Source organism: Bidens hawaiensis, unplaced genomic scaffold, assembly GCF_021521415.1.
Source record: "Bidens hawaiensis isolate Kalapana, Puna unplaced genomic scaffold, B.hawaiensis_p1.1 tig00038453_1, whole genome shotgun sequence".
Classification (NCBI taxonomy): domain Eukaryota; kingdom Viridiplantae; phylum Streptophyta; class Magnoliopsida; order Asterales; family Asteraceae; genus Bidens; species Bidens hawaiensis.
In genome coordinates, this window is record NW_027496740.1 from 52,521 (window position 1) to 67,924 (window position 15,404).

The following is a 15,404-nucleotide window of genomic DNA, read 5'->3' on the forward strand; positions in this document are numbered from 1 at the left end:
ATCATATATAATAAGTGTATTAACCCGTCACATAGAGTATGCACGCAACCCCGAAAAACATAAGATAGATAGGGGCTAGAAACTCACCCGAGTCATGTTTCTTTCTGAGTTAACAGTAACACCCCTCCTTAGTTGTGTGCGGCTAACTGTGTAACAATTATAAGTATCAATTAACTACCCCTAACTAGATCACATTCTAAGCAATTGAAAACCCTAACAAACGGGAGCCCGAGGGCAGCGCCCCTAGCAGCGGGGTCCTAGGGCGGCAGCCCCTAGAAGGGTTCAAGGAGCGGAGGCCCTAGCTGGGGTTAAGCTGAAAAAGAATTTAATCAAATTCTGAAAATAATAGAATCGAGTTTTACAAATGAATCGAATCGAATTCTAAAACGAATCGAAACAAATTCTGAAACTAATCGAAGTGAGGTTTCTTCAAATGAATCATTGAATTCTGAAACAAATCGAATCGAATTCTGAAACAAATCAAATCGAATACTGAAACGAATCGAATCGAGTTTTTTTTCAAACGAATCGAATTCTCGAGAATTGGATTCAAAAACCCGTTTTTCATACCTTTCCATTTAATTGTTTTCTTCTATCCCTTATGCCTGTGTTACCAATATAATTAGTTCCGAGTTATATTAGCTTCAAATACTAGCTCTTATGTGGTCCGAACGTCACCCGTTCGTCCCAATTCGCACCTGCTAGGTCGTTTACCATAAAAACTAAAATTTTCTAACACTACAAGGTCCAATTTATTGTCCTACTTAGTTTCATGGAAAACTGGTCTCAACCACATAACCTTTTAATAAAAAAAAATGTACCTTCTTGGCTTGGGTTCGAGTCTAGTCGTAGATCTGGACGTGTTTCTTGCTTGTCTATGGAATCAACTGCAATCACCCTCTTTATCACTTGGATCTGGATCCGGGATGAAGGAGAGTGTTTGTGTGTGTTTTTGAGTGTGTGGAGGCAAAGGTGGAAATGAAGGTTTAGGGTTTTATGGAGTTTTAAAGGTGTTTAAATATCCCTAAGCCCATGGACTTAAGGCCCATATTTTGTTGTCGCAGCTCACACTTTATTATTTTTACTTAACTTAACTACATAATAACACACCATTAAGTAAACGAATTCCATTTGTTTATTATTATCAAAAGTAAAATGTTACAACGCGGCTGCTGATCTGGACGCACCTGAGGTACGTTTATTATATTATTGTTTTACAGTTACTATTAATTCGTCTATTTATTAAACCTTATAATATTGTTTTGATATTAGCCATCGTTGCAGCCATCGCCACACCAGGTTCCCCATACGTATCGCGCAGTGCGTTTGGATACTGGCATTGACGCCCAATTACAGCTCATGGAGCGGGGGATGTTTGAGATGTACCGAGAAGTGCTACAGATGCAGCATCATATTAGTTGGATCGTTAGTTACCTTGGCGCTACTCAGCGTGGTGAGGCTTACACCATACCCCCACTAGTTTGACCATATGGCGAGCACGTCGGGCATCAAACATGGACGAGGAGATGACCTGGACGACGCCGACTTGGGATCGGGCACCAGAGACAGGGGCGATGACAACATCGATGTTTATGATGCGGTGTTTACGGCCGACGACAATACCGACGATAGGGCGTTTATATAGATTTTTATATATTGTTTTAGTTGTATGAACTCTTTGTTTTGTATAAAAAACATGTTTTGGTGTATCTATGTGTTTATTGTTTTGAACGAACTTTTAGAAGTTGAGCTGATTGTTACTAACAACTATTTATTAATAATAAATCAAAAAACAATAAAAAAGCAATTTTTTATATATAAAAACAACAAAAAAATGGAAAGAAAACAAAAAAGACAAAAAACATAAAAAGACAAAAAATTGGTGGGCTTTTTTTTCTAAAAACCCCACAAATACGCGGCGTATAGAACTATATGCCGCGTATTGGTAGGTTTTATAGAAAAACCTACGGTGTCCCTAGAAATTCCGTATGTTTATCCACCTTTCTTGTTTCCAAATAATTAATTGACCAGCACATGTAATAAACTAGGTAAGATGATTAGATTTGTATAGCCATTAATGCTTTTCATAACTTTTCTTGTCTATGATTTTGTAGTTTGTTGCAGGTTGTGGCAAGTTTCTTGCTTACGTCACTTTGGCTGCCAAAACCGACTCCAGTTCGCTGATTACACTATGTAAATGTTTTTATATATTTACATGCACATATATGATTTTCTTGATACTGTAAATCTTAGAAATTATCACTTATATTATTATAAGGAAGGTTATATAAACTTCCTTAGTGAAAGTGTACGAACTAATATTACATGTTTCATGTTAGTGCCTCATTTAGTCGTAGGGAAACATTTACATGGTGCTCTATTTAAAATCATTAATGGAGCAATGCTTTTTGGTTATTGGAAAAGTACCCACATGGAGATGCATTAGGGCTTCACTTTTGTTGGATAATAGTGGGAGGTTAACATGATATTTTGATGTTATGTATTTTGTTGGTAGTTCTAAAGCCTGTTCGTTGCTGGGTTTGGTGTTGTAATTGTTGGTTTCTAAAGAAAGTCTATTTGGTTAGTAAAAAAACTAACAATCCATGCTGTATTTTTTTTAAAAGTAGTTATCTTATTACTTGAATAAGGTATATTATTACTCAAACTTTTTACAAGCTACAAATTACAAAAACGGTGCAAAAGTGTTGGTGAGCCTGTTCAAGCAGACCTGTTTTGTTGTAAAAATGCCCACCCCGAAGCTCAGGCTCTCATGCTAGTGTATGTGCCTATATGTGTGTAAAATTTGTGACAATATAAAATGTTGTGAAATCATAGGGAAACAAAAAAGTGGAGTCTTTATTCTCAAGGCCAGAAACATATTACATAGACGATCGCATGGCATGGCCTGCTTTTATTTTCATTTCATAGGTACATAAGATCGATCTAACCAAAAAGAGCATTTAACACAACATTCTTGGCTTTTTTTATGGGTGATGCAGAATGTGGGCTCAAAACCACACCTTCCTTTCTGTTGTACTTTAGGCTCTTCGCTTCTTGGCGTGAGATGTTGTATGAGTTCACCAATACCTCTTCTGGAAGTGAGCGAATGTACGAGAAACGTCCGGCCAGCTGCGTTGTTATGGCATTGTCATTGGTCTTGAATGCCACCCATTCACATCCTTCTTCCCCTGCTTTCTTGATCACTGCAAAGTCTTGTGGGACCACAATCAGCTGACCCTCTTTCACCACGTCATCAAACACCCTTGTCCCATCGTTTCCCACAATCTGGAGGCGACTACTTCCACTTGTGATGTAGATTATGCTGTGGGCATTCAAACTATAGTGTGGTGCTAGTACAGCATTCTACACATTAAGTATAAATGAAATTAGTTATCTAGGAGTTGATATATTGTCGAAATATTTAAAGGAAGTGTATTTACTTTATACAGGAGTCCTTTCTCAGCACTAAGTTGGAAAGATTCGAGGACTGGGAGCTTGTGACTATTGAGACTGCTAATGCGTCCGCCACGTGGGTTATACACATCAACAAAAGCTGGTTTGCCAATGTTGGCACTCAACAGGGTCGAGCATATTGTTTGCTCTATGTCGTTGTCTACATTTGGAGAGAATTGTTCTTGTTCTTCAGGAACCAATACATGGAAATTTTCAGCTAGAACAATTAAACCACGATCATCGAATAATCTTTTTAATTGCCTCACAATATCGTATTCGATATCAAAAATTTCATGGAGAATTTCATCATCAAAACCTGCAAGCTTGTTAAAACATTCTACTTCTTGTTGTGTGTGTACTTTATTACAGTTTCCACAAGACTCATCATTTCCACCTTGTATTTGACGACAAATTGCACATGGATCTTCATAGACCTTGCTAGGGCGACACGTCACCCATTTTGGTTGGCCGGGTTGGGGACTGGGTTGTGATCCTGGTTGGCCGGGTTTCCATCCGGGTAGCTATCCAGGTTGGTCGGGTTGGGGCCGCGGTGAATCTGGTTGGCCAGGTTGGGTACTGGGTTGTGATCCTGGATGGGCGGGTTGCGATCCTGGTTGGCCCGCTTGCGATCCTGGGTGGCCGGGTTTGGGCCACGGCCATCCGGGATGGCCGGGTTGCGATCCTGGTTGGCCAGGAGACGATCCTGGGTGGTCGGGTTGCGATCCTGGGTGGTCAGGTGACGAACCAGGTTGCAATCTTGGTAGACCAGGTTTTGGCGATCCTGGTTGGCCGGGTGAAGATCCTGGGAGGCCTGGTTGGTGTGGTGACGATCCTGGTTGACCGGGTTGCGATCCAGGTAGGCTGGGTTTTGGCGACCCTGGTTGGCCGGGTTGGGGACGCGGCCATCCTGGTATGCCGGGTTGCGATCCTGGTAGGCTGGGTTTTGGCGATCCTGGTTGGCCGGGTTGGGGCCGTGGCCATCCTGGTAGGCCGGGTTGCGATCCTGGTAGGCCGGGTTTTGGAGATCCTGGTTGGCCGGGTTTTGGCGATCCAGGGAGGCCGGGTTGGTCGGGTGACGATCCTGGCAGGTCGGGTTGTGATCCCGGGAAGCCGGGTTTAGGCGATCCTGGGAAGCCGGGTTGGTCGGGTGACGATCCTGGTTGACCGGGTTGGGGCCGTGGCGATCCTGGTGGGCCGGGTTGCGATCCTGGTAGGCTGGGTTTTGGAGATCCTGGTTGGCCGGGTTTTGGCGATCCTGGGAGGCTTGGTGACGATCCTGGGAAGCCGGGTTTAGGCGATCCTGGCAGGCCGGGTAATCCTGGGAAGCCAGGTTTCCATCCTGGGACACCTGTTTGGCCAGGTATGGCCGCGTCGATCCTGGCTGTCCGGGGTGCCATCCTGGTTGGGTTTGCGGCCATCCTGGGACACCTGGTTGGCCGGGTTTTGGCGATCCTGGGAGGCTTGGTGACGATCCTGGAAGGCTGGGTTGTGATCCCGGGAAGCCAGGTTGGTCGGGTGACGATCCTGGTTGACCGGGTTGGGGCCGTGGCGATCCTGGTAGGCCGGGTTGCGATCCTGGTAGGCTGGGTTTTGGAGATCCTGGTTGGCCGGGTTTTGGCGATCCTGGGAGGCTTGGTGACGATTCTGGGAAGCCGGGTTTAGGCGATCCTGGCAGGCCGGGTGATCCTGGGAAGCCGGGTTTCCATCCTGGGACACCTGTTTGGCCAGGTATGGGCCGCGTCGATCCTGGCTGTCTAGGGTGCCATCCTGGTTGGGGTTGCGGCCATCCTGGGATACCTGGATGGCCTGGTTTTTGAGATCCTGGTTGGCCGGGTTTCGGTGATCCTGGGAGGCTTGGTGACGATCATGGGAAGCTGGGTTTAGGCGATCCTGGCAGGCCGGGTGATCCTGGGAAGCCGGGTTTCCATCCTGGGACACCTGTTTGGCCAGGTATGGGGCGCGTCGATCCTGGCTGTCCGGGGTGCCATCCTGGTTAGGGTTGCGGCCATCCTGTGACACCTGGTTGGCCGGGTTTAGGCGATCATGGAAGGCTTGGTGACGATCCTGGAAAGCCGGGTAGTGATCCCGGGAAGCTGGGTTTAGGCGATCCTGGCAGGCCTGGTGATGATCCTGGGAAGCCGGGTTGCCATTCTAGGACACCTGGTTGGCCAGGTATGGGTCGAGGCGATCCTGGCTGTCCGGGGTGCCATCCTGGTTGGGGCTGCGGCCATCATGGGACACCTGGTTGGCCGGGTTTTTGCGATCCTAGCAGGCCGGGTTGTGATCCCGGGAAGCCGGGTTTAGGCGATCCTAGCAGGCCGGGTGATGATCCTGGGAAGTCGGGTTGCCATCCTGGGATACCTGGTTGGCCAGGTATGGGTCGCGGTGACCCTGGCTGTCTGGGGTGCCATCCTGGTTGGGGCTGCGGCCATCCTGGGACACCTGGTTGGCCGGGTTTTGGCGATCCTGGCAGGCCGGGTTGTGATCCCGGGAAGCCGGGTTTAGGCGATCCTGGCAGGCCGGGTGATGATCCTGGGAAGTCGGGTTGCCGTACTGGGACACCTGGTTGGTCATGTATGGGCCGCGGCGATCCTGGTTGTCTGGGGTGCCATCCTGGTTGAGGCTGCGGCCATCCTGGGGGCCTGGTTGCGATCTTGGTTGGTCTGGTAGGGGTTCGCCTTGCTGCATTTGGCTTTGTGGGTTTCCAGCCAAGAAGAATTTCTATTAAAAAAAGAAATTGTGAGTGAAAACTTGAATAGGTCATTGCTGGTAGTTCTAATTATACGTAAGAAGCTATAGCATAAAATTACCTTGAAGTTACGATCAAGCTGGTTGGCCACATTGCTGGTGTCACGAAGAGCAACAACAACTGTGGGTTTGTCTCCATCGTTATATGTCCAATGAACTGCACCAGCCGGCAATGCTAATACATCACCTTCCTTGTACCGGTAAACCTTCTGGTGCTTATCGGTAAACCTTTCTGCTCCACCTTCTACGGTAAACGATGTTTGAAACGTTTCTTCGCATCCCGGAAGCACAGTTCCCTGAATACCTTGACCTGTTACAAATCAAATCTTCAGTTACAACAAGTACAATACACAAACTAGATTTTTATAATAACAATAATTATTATTATAATAATGTACCTCGTACAACATAGACGAGTTCAGGTGTATTAGGGTAGTACGGCAAAAGAAGCCCTTTAGGATTGATGGTATGCCGAACCACCTCGACACCGGCGCATTCGAGTTCGTCTTTGTCACCGGCGTCCCAGAACTCCGAAAACCCGGCCTCGGACACCAGTTGCCGATTGGGTTCCCTAGCGGTTATCTTGTGAAACTGGCAGTCGGATCGTCCCCTCAGACGAGGGGACGGCTTCGGCTTGCAAGACAGCTGCTGAGCCAAAGAGCCATCAAAGAGCACCAGAAAGAAAATGAGTCCCAAAGGGACGAGTCGAGTGTTACTAGTGGAGCGCATTGTGAACGTTACTTGTTGTGAGTTTGGTGGTACGAGAATACGGAGCTTATATAGTGGGTGCATGGGCTTCATGGGTTGACACGCATTAAATATGGTGGCGCATTTACTCTGATTTATTGCACACGTTGGATTTTAAGGTGATATGTGGCGATGGATGCCTGAAATAGAATATTACACGTCTTAGGTGGGATTCAGTGAACTTGGTCATTGATATCATCGACAAACCGGTTGAAGATTACACTTTTTAATCTGAGTTTTGATGATAATTGAACATTTCTTTTGTTATATTATATAGAACAGTGTACACGTGTACGCCTTATTATGTTCATGCAAGTTCTCGCCTCATCTCAAATATTACAATAATATTTTGTATTTCTTACTTCAGTGGAGTCTTTTCTGACTTCATTAAAACTGGCATCTAAAACAAGTTCATTTGTTATGTTCATTTGTTATATTTATATGAAAAATAGATATAAATTATAACCTCAAAAGAACCTAAAAGTGATATGATTTAAGAAAATGCAAGCAAATTAAATATATTTGACGAGGCTAATCAGGGGCAGACCTATGCTTCATTTACGACGGTCGGCGGTAACCTATATATGAATTTAAATTATTGTTATATATAAGATAAAATTCCGATCGACCTCGTAAAATTTTGATTCCGATCCCTGAAATATTAAGAAAGCAGGAAGAAAGATGAAAGTCGGCCTAATTAGAGAAAGAAGAGTGAATACATAGTTCACAAATCACTCATAAATTGTTCCTACCAACGAGTTGGTTTGGAAGAAGATGGCTAGGGGTTGTGATACATGCCCAACCACTTCAACCCTCATCCACCATGTATGCACAATGTGGAGTCGTGGGCTAGCTAATGCATCAATCTTCATGGCATAATTTATTTTAACTGTTTTGTTATAGGCATGTTCTTTTAGGTAGTGGCTTAGTGGTGCTAACCTCAAGTTAGTTTTTTTAGTTCGTTTATTTTGTTGCCTATAAAAAGGCCTTGATTATTAATGAAAGCAAGCAGAAAATTAGTATTGAATTGTACTTCTTTTTATCTATTATTCTTAGAGATTGATACACTCAACGGATCCCTATCTTAGGAGACCGCCGATCTCGAATCCGGCTATATCAAGTTGACATTTTTTATGTCCATTTAAACTAGGGATAATTTTGTAAAAACACACATCTATTAAAAGGTCTTTTCCAAGGTATAAAAGTGTTTTGAATGTCTTTTTTGTTTCAAATACTCAAGGTTGAATGTTCTTTCAAGTAATATGAAATATTTATCAATGATAATATAGATTTTTATTTGTGAACGGTATCTTCTATTTTACAAGACTTCCAAGCTTTTTAATTCCTTTTTTTAGGTTATCGGTTTCTTTATAATGTTTAGAGATGTTTTTTGAATGATATTTGATAAAAATAAATAAATAAGAAAGAAAGAAAAACTCAAATACAATGTCCCGTTTACTATATTTATTAGATTTGTTAAATACCCATCAATAAAAAAGCAATGAGCATGAAATTCAATTATCATAAAATTAAGGACTATTGGTTTTTATTGGTCCCAAGTATTTCATTTTTTCCGGCGCTGGTCCAAACTATCGCTTTAACTGCCAACGGTCCCAACTTTCACACATGTGTCTGCCCCAGTCCACGACTAACCGAGTACTAACTCCGTTATGTTTTAGATGACATATCCATCCTACGTGTTAAAAAACCTTGACGTGGCTGCCTGCGTGTATATTAATAACAAAAAACCCTTCTCTTCCTTGAATATATAATAATATCAGCAGATGACAATTTAATACATATCCCCAAATCGATATCTCCAATCGATCGAGAACCCAATCGATCAAGAACCCAATGGATCGAACATGTTACATAATCTGTTGTGGGGCATTTGAATCATCATCTTCAATCGATCGAACATGTTAGAAGCCCTAATTTTAACAATGGATAATCAAGTACGTATTTCCTTCCACACTAATGGGGCATTTGAAGTTGCACCACCGATTTTAAGGTATGTTGGTGGAAAAAAAACTTCATTAATGTTAGATGTTGACAAACTTTCATACTTTGAGTTATTGGATTATGCAAAGGATTTTGGTTCATACAAATCGAAAGATGGTCTTTGGTTGTATTGCAAGATTCCTAGTGATGGTCGTTTAAAGCTATTAGTTAGTGATAAAGAAGTATTTGAGATGTTGTCTTTGATTAGTTCTAGTTCCAGGTCTGCACAAGGTTTGGTTTTATATGTTCAAACTGATAAGTTAAGGAAAACCACAACCGATACCAGTCACCCTCAAGCCCAGCCAATTAACTCTCCTGCCCAACACATTATCTCTGATGACCAGCCCATTAAGTCTCCAGCCCAGCCCATTTTCTCTCCAGCCCAACAAAATATATATGAAGCCCAGCCCATTAGCCAACCAGAAGTTTGCTTGAGCCCTAGTTCAAAGGTTGGAGTTAAACAAGTTCCACCTACTTCAACACTTAAATCACCAGCTAAGGTTACTAGTTTATCACTTGGATCTCCAGTTAAGGTTAAAGACACCACACTTAAACCACCACCAATTGACACAAATAAAGATGAAATAGAGAGTGGTAGGTCAGATTTAGAGAGTTCAGAAGATGATGATTCTGATGATGAGTCTTATAAATTTGATGATTTGGATGATGATGGATCTGAGAAAGATGATGATGAGTGGATAGGTTCAGTTGCTAAGTTACAAGAGGTGAATGAGAAAGATCTTGAAACAAAAAAGAAGTTACTTGAAGAGTGTCTAAAACAATCCGCTGATGCAATTAAAGAAGCATCTAGTAGTGCTGAAGATTCTGATGCTTATAGTGACACATCTGGAGAGAGTGAAGATGATGACATAAGAGGGAAGAAACAAAAAAAAATGTTCCAGTTGTAAGTGAAGAAACTAATTGGTCTAAGTTTAAATGGGTTGTTGGGATAAAGTTCCCCATTAGGGAAGCTTTCAAAGAAGCAGTTTCAAATTATGTTGTCACAAATGGTAGAAATGTTTACATTGCTACAAGTAACAAGTGTAGAGGGGGATGTGTAGGTGTCAAATGTGTGGAAGGGTGTCCATTTAGTCTATATTGTTCATTTCACAAGGGCAAGAGTTGCTATATGGTTAAGACTGTTAATAGTAAGCACAACTGTTAGAGAAACATGGTAAAGAATAGACAATTGACTGCTAAGTTTATAGCTAAAGACTTATTGCATTTATTCAAAGCTAAACCTCTATTGAAAGGTAAAGAGATCCAGGATGCAGTTAAAGAGAAATATAAGGTTCTTATACGTAAATGGTTGGCTTACAATGCCAAGCATTGTGCATTTAAGATGTTTCACGGGTCAATGAGGGAGCACTACAGTAAAATTGGGTCCTACTTGGCAGCTTTGAAACAAATAAATCCAACTTCAACCTTTAATTTGGTAACTGCTCCACCAGGGTTTAATACCCAGGACCCAGGTTCAAACTTGGAGACATTTTTTAGATTATTTGTGTGTTTTGATGGGGTGAAGAGGGGGTTTTTGGAAGGTTGTAGGAAGATTTTGTGTTTGGATGGTTGTTTTTTGAAGACCTTTTTAGGTGGTATGTTGTTGGCTGCAATTGGGAGAGATGCTAATGATCAAATGTACCCTGTGGCATGGGCTGTTGTTGAAGGTGAGTCTAATGATAGTTGGGAATGGTTCATGGAAGAACTAAGAAAATGCCTAGATGTCCAAGATGGTGGAAAGGACTGGACACTTATCTCTGACCAACAAAAGGTATGACCTTACTTTGTTAATATCTAAGTTATAAGTTGTAAGTTCTAGATGTCTAAAGTTTCTCTATATTTATATGACAGGGATTAGTGAATGCTATGTATTTGATTTGGAAAAATGCAGAGCATAGAAACTGTGCAAGGCACATCTTTGCAAATTGGAAAAAGAAGTTTAAGGGTAAAGAGTTAAAGACATATTATTGGCAGACATGTAGGGATTATAATGAGCCTGACTTCAATGATGCTATCAAGGAGATGAGAGCAATATCAAATGATGCAGTAGATGATTTCATGAAACAGAATCCTAATTGCTTTGTAAGATGCTTTCTTAAGGGTAATACATGTTGTGATGTCATAGTGAGTAACATGGCTGAGACTTTTAATAGTTGAGGCAAGAGCTATGCATATTATAGACATGTTAGAATCAATTAGGCTCACAACAATGACTAGGATAATTACTAAGCATTCTGAAATGTTAGCTGAAGATGTGGTTGTGTGCCCAAGGATACAAAAAAAACTTGACAGAGCAAAAAAGTGGGCCCATAAATGTACAGTGTTCCCATCAGCATATAATGTGTTCCAAGTTAAAGATTTTGCTGATGATCTTGCTGTGGACTTGAATAACAGGACATGTTCATGTAGAAAGTGGGACTTACAGGTATGTTAACTATCGTTCAATAATTCAATAATTAAGTTATTTATGACAGGTCTTCCCAAGGTGAATAACAAAGATTATATTTACAGGTATACCATGTAAGCATGTGTGTTCAGTTGCTGGGTTTCTTGGAAGAAATGCTGAACAGTTTGTTAGTGATTGTTATCTTAAGGATACATATTTAAGATCATATTCATACACTATTCCACCCTTGCCTAGTGAAAGGTATTGGCCAAAAGTTGATTATCCTTTGGACCCTCCTCCCATCAAAAGTCAACCTGGAAGACCAAAGACAAAAAGAAAGAAAGATCCCCATGAAGATCCTAAGAACCCATGTAAATTGACAAAACATGGAGGAGAAATGAGTTGCAGCAACTACAAAGAAAGTGGTCATAACATTAGAACTTATACAAAGCCTAAGACATCTAAGAATCAAGCCACATCAGAAACTGTTGCAAGGGGAAGGTCAACAAGGTCAAGTCAAGCCACACTAGAAAGTCAACCAACACAGCAGTCAACAGGTTCTAAGAGGCCACGGAGGATGACAAACGAGTCAAGTCAACCAACACAACAATCAACAAGTTCTAAAAGGCCACGGGGAAACACAAAGGCCAAAGGCAAGGGGAAAGCTACTTGATGGTTTATGGTTAATATATGACAAGGATTATGTTGCAGACTTCTTAATGTTTAATTAATGTATTTTGGAATGTTTAAGTATTTTAATGGTTAGCTATGTCAAAAACTTATGTTTAAGTAATGCTGCAGACTGGTTAATGTTAATGTTAATGTTGCAGACTTGTTATTATGCATAATCTGTTATGGGCATTTTGGTGATTTTGGTCATATTGTGGTCATATTGTGATATTGTTATTTTGGGCATTTTGGTCATATTGTGGTCATTTTGGTCAGTTTGGTCATATTGTGGTATTGGTCATATTTTGGTCATTTGGGTCAGTTTGGTCATATTGTGGTATTGGTCATATTGTTATTTTGGTCATATTATAGTCTGATATGCAATTTTGGTCATGCAGTTGACTTTATGCACAATCTGTTATGCAGACATGAGCACTCATGGTGGGTTTTATGTGCTCACAAAACACACAAACCAGTGTTTGCTTGCTTTGGTAGATTTTCTTTTTAGTTTCTATTTATTAAATGGTAGATTTTCTTTTTAGTTTCTAGGTGCTAAATGTTATGGGCATTATGGTAATTTTGAAGTCAAGTTTAGTCTGATATGCAATTTTGGTCATATTGGTCATATTGTGAAGTTAATTTTGACCATTTTGTGCAGTAATGTTACATAACATGCTAACAATCAGTTCTTGATTTGGTTGCATAAAGTGTTACATTTTCTTGATTTTGGTTACCAACACATTGTTACAGATTATATGTACTTGATAGCAACAACATCCATTACAAATCAAGTCTATATATGGAGAACAACAACATCCATTAACATTAATACAAATTACATGAAATTGATAGCCAAGGGGTCCCAAGAAAACATCTTACATTCCACCATAGTGCTATGACAACAATTGCTAAACCTAAAACAACATTACTCTTCCAATTGGACCTTTTCAATGAGAGTTGAAGCTTCAAATTCTTGTTCTCTTCTTCCAACACCATGTTCTTTAGCTTTAAATTTTCTATTTGCATCTCTTTTATCTCTTGATCTCTTTTTGAACTGTATTCCTTTAAGAAGACATCAAAATCTTTTCTCCACATGAACATTTTGTAGTCTTGATTCTAGCCACAAAAGAAGAAGGAATTCATGTAATAAATTTAACTTGAAAACAGTAAACTAGACAATGTACTTACAGGCCATAAACGGCAGCCGTAGAATTCATCCCCATTTCGAGAACTTCTATGACTAGCAATCCTAGAAACTGCAATTAAATCGTGGTGGCAGTAGACATTGCCCTATAAATCAATTTTAACAATTTTAGGGTTTCTCTTACTAGCAGATGTACAAGACGATGATGAACTCATTGCGAGTAGAGTGTGATTAGGATTAGGGCTTAGGAGTAAAATCGATTCAATGATTGAATTAGGGTTTTAATTTGGGGTTGTTCTTGATCGATTGGGTTCTCGATCGATTGGAGATATCGATTTGTGGATATGTATTAAATTGTCATCTACTGATATTATTATATATTCAAGGAGGAGAAGGGTTTTTTGTTATTAATATACACGCAGGCAGCCACGTCAAGGTTTTTTAACACGTAGGATGGACACGTCATCTAAAACATAACGGAGTTAGTACTCGGTTAGTCGTGGACCGGTGGCAGACACATGTGTGAAAGTTGGGACCGTTGGCAGTTAAAGTGATAGTTGGGACCAGCGCCGGCAAAAATGAAATACTTGGGACCAATAAAAACCAATAGTCCTAAAAAGTAAATTGATAATAAAAAAATATTGTTATCTGGTTTCACCACCTGATGTAATGGCCATTACACGGCTATGTTTCTAAAAAAGGAAGTTCGTAAAGAGTAACTCTAAAGATATTGTATTTCTATTATTTGAATTTTCATTACGATTAAAATTTATTATGCAACTTGTACGTCTAGTTGGAAACTTTTTTTTTACTAATATTAGTACTCATATCCAGTCCCTGAAATTTCCGTCCCTTTAACTAAGGGTAACTCAACACTATTGCAAGCTCTTTTGCATTCTTTGTTTCAAATAGTGGTTCACTTTTTTTTTTCTTTTTTATGTGAAATCATTATCTATGCAATAGAATCAATCTTATAAAATTGACACTTTTTAGTGATATTAGTACTCATATCCTACCCTTTTAGAATCAATCTTACAAAATTGAACCGTTTTACTAATATTAGTACTCATATCCAACCCCTAAAATTTCTGTTCCTTTAAAAATCATTTCTTCTTCTGCCACTACGGCTAACCCAACATTATTGCAAGCTCCTTTGCATTTTTCGTTTCAAAAGGTGGTTGACTTTTTCTTTTTCATTTTTTTATTTTCTTTTATGTGAAATCATTATCTTTGCAATAGAATCAATTTTATAAAGCTGACATTTTTTAGTGATATTAGTACTCATATCCAACCCTTTTATTAATAAATCAATCTTACAAGTTTGACCCTCTTTAGTAATATTAGTACTCATATCCAACCCTGAAATTTTCGTCCCTTTAAAAATGGTTTCTTCTTTTGCCACTATGGCTAACCCAACACTTTTGTGAGCTTTTTGCCATTTTTCGTTTCAAATAGCAGTTCACTTTTTTATAGGTTGAATCTTTATCTATGCAATAGAATCAATCTTACAAAATTGACTCTTTTTAGTGAAAGTAAAAATCTGTGACTTTTGAGTTTCGACCCCCTACACAAAAGTCCAAACCTCACCACTCTTATCATCAGTGTCGGCTTTGAAAATGCGTAGTGTGGTCAACAGTCCCCGACCTGATTACCCAGTAGGCCCGAATTCTTCTTTTTTTTTCAAAAAAAGTTATCTATATTTTTATGCAAAAAGAATATGAATTTTTAATGTTTAAACCTAATTAATCAACTCATTCACATCTAATTTATATAAAAAAAATTTGCACAACTCAAATCATAAGAAAGTAAGCCTATTTAAAAATTTAATTGTTTAAATCCAACAAACAAATCCTTTTTTTCTTCAAGGCCCAAAATTTTTTCACATCGGTCCAAAAATTTTAACGATTTTTGGAGACGCCACGCCCATCATTACAACAACAGATAGTTTTATTTGTAAATGGATATATCTCGTCATTTAATTCGAATTCACGGGTATGTGTCTACCAAACTCATATAGCCCTTAGACGGGTTATAACATCTCATTAAATTAAAAATTCATCTCACCAAATATTTGATATGAAAATCCTATAAAGTAGGGATATACTAAGAATCGGTATCCGATTTTAATAAAAAAACATATATTATTTATGTTAGGGCCCAAATTTTTTTGTCGGATCTGTGGTCAGCTCAGGATCCCGAATATGTTCAGGATTCTCAAATAATCCATGCGAAATACAAGGTTGGTGATTGAAGAAA

General features: G+C 40.0%; 2 protein-coding genes across 2 annotated transcripts; one reads left to right on the forward strand and one right to left on the reverse strand.

Annotated features, from left to right (window-relative positions):
- Positions 1 to 2,817: 2,817 nt before the first annotated feature.
- Positions 2,818 to 7,116, reverse strand: LOC143590308 (11S globulin subunit beta-like). The gene is made up of 5 exons (XM_077070826.1): positions 6,600 to 7,116; positions 6,264 to 6,511; positions 5,815 to 6,174; positions 3,441 to 3,974; positions 2,818 to 3,363 (listed from the first exon to the last, which is right to left on the reverse strand). Exons 1-5 carry the CDS (start codon positions 7,000 to 7,002, stop codon positions 2,944 to 2,946), a joined length of 1,965 nt encoding a protein of 654 aa, XP_076926941.1. The 5' UTR covers positions 7,003 to 7,116; the 3' UTR covers positions 2,818 to 2,943.
- Positions 7,117 to 10,120: 3,004 nt separating this feature from the next.
- LOC143590309 (uncharacterized) lies at positions 10,121 to 11,106 on the forward strand. Its single transcript, XM_077070827.1, has 2 exons — positions 10,121 to 10,720; positions 10,801 to 11,106. Exons 1-2 carry the CDS (start codon positions 10,121 to 10,123, stop codon positions 11,104 to 11,106), a joined length of 906 nt encoding a protein of 301 aa, XP_076926942.1.
- The last annotated feature ends 4,298 nt before the right edge of the window (positions 11,107 to 15,404 follow it).

Excerpts from the sequence above, each read along its gene's own strand:
- LOC143590308 (XM_077070826.1), bottom strand. The coding sequence starts at position 7,002 with ATGAAGCCCATGCACCCACTATATAAGCTCCGTATTCTCGTACCACCA. Across the intron at positions 6,175-6,263 it reads AGCTTGATCGTAACTTCAAG|AAATTCTTCTTGGCTGGAAA; the intron begins GTAATTTTATGC and ends TTTTTTTAATAG. Across the intron at positions 3,364-3,440 it reads AGAAAGGACTCCTGTATAAA|AATGCTGTACTAGCACCACA; the intron begins GTAAATACACTT and ends CTTAATGTGTAG.
- LOC143590309 (XM_077070827.1), top strand. The coding sequence starts at position 10,121 with ATGGTAAAGAATAGACAATTGACTGCTAAGTTTATAGCTAAAGACTTA. Across the intron at positions 10,721-10,800 it reads TTATCTCTGACCAACAAAAG|GGATTAGTGAATGCTATGTA; the intron begins GTATGACCTTAC and ends TTTATATGACAG.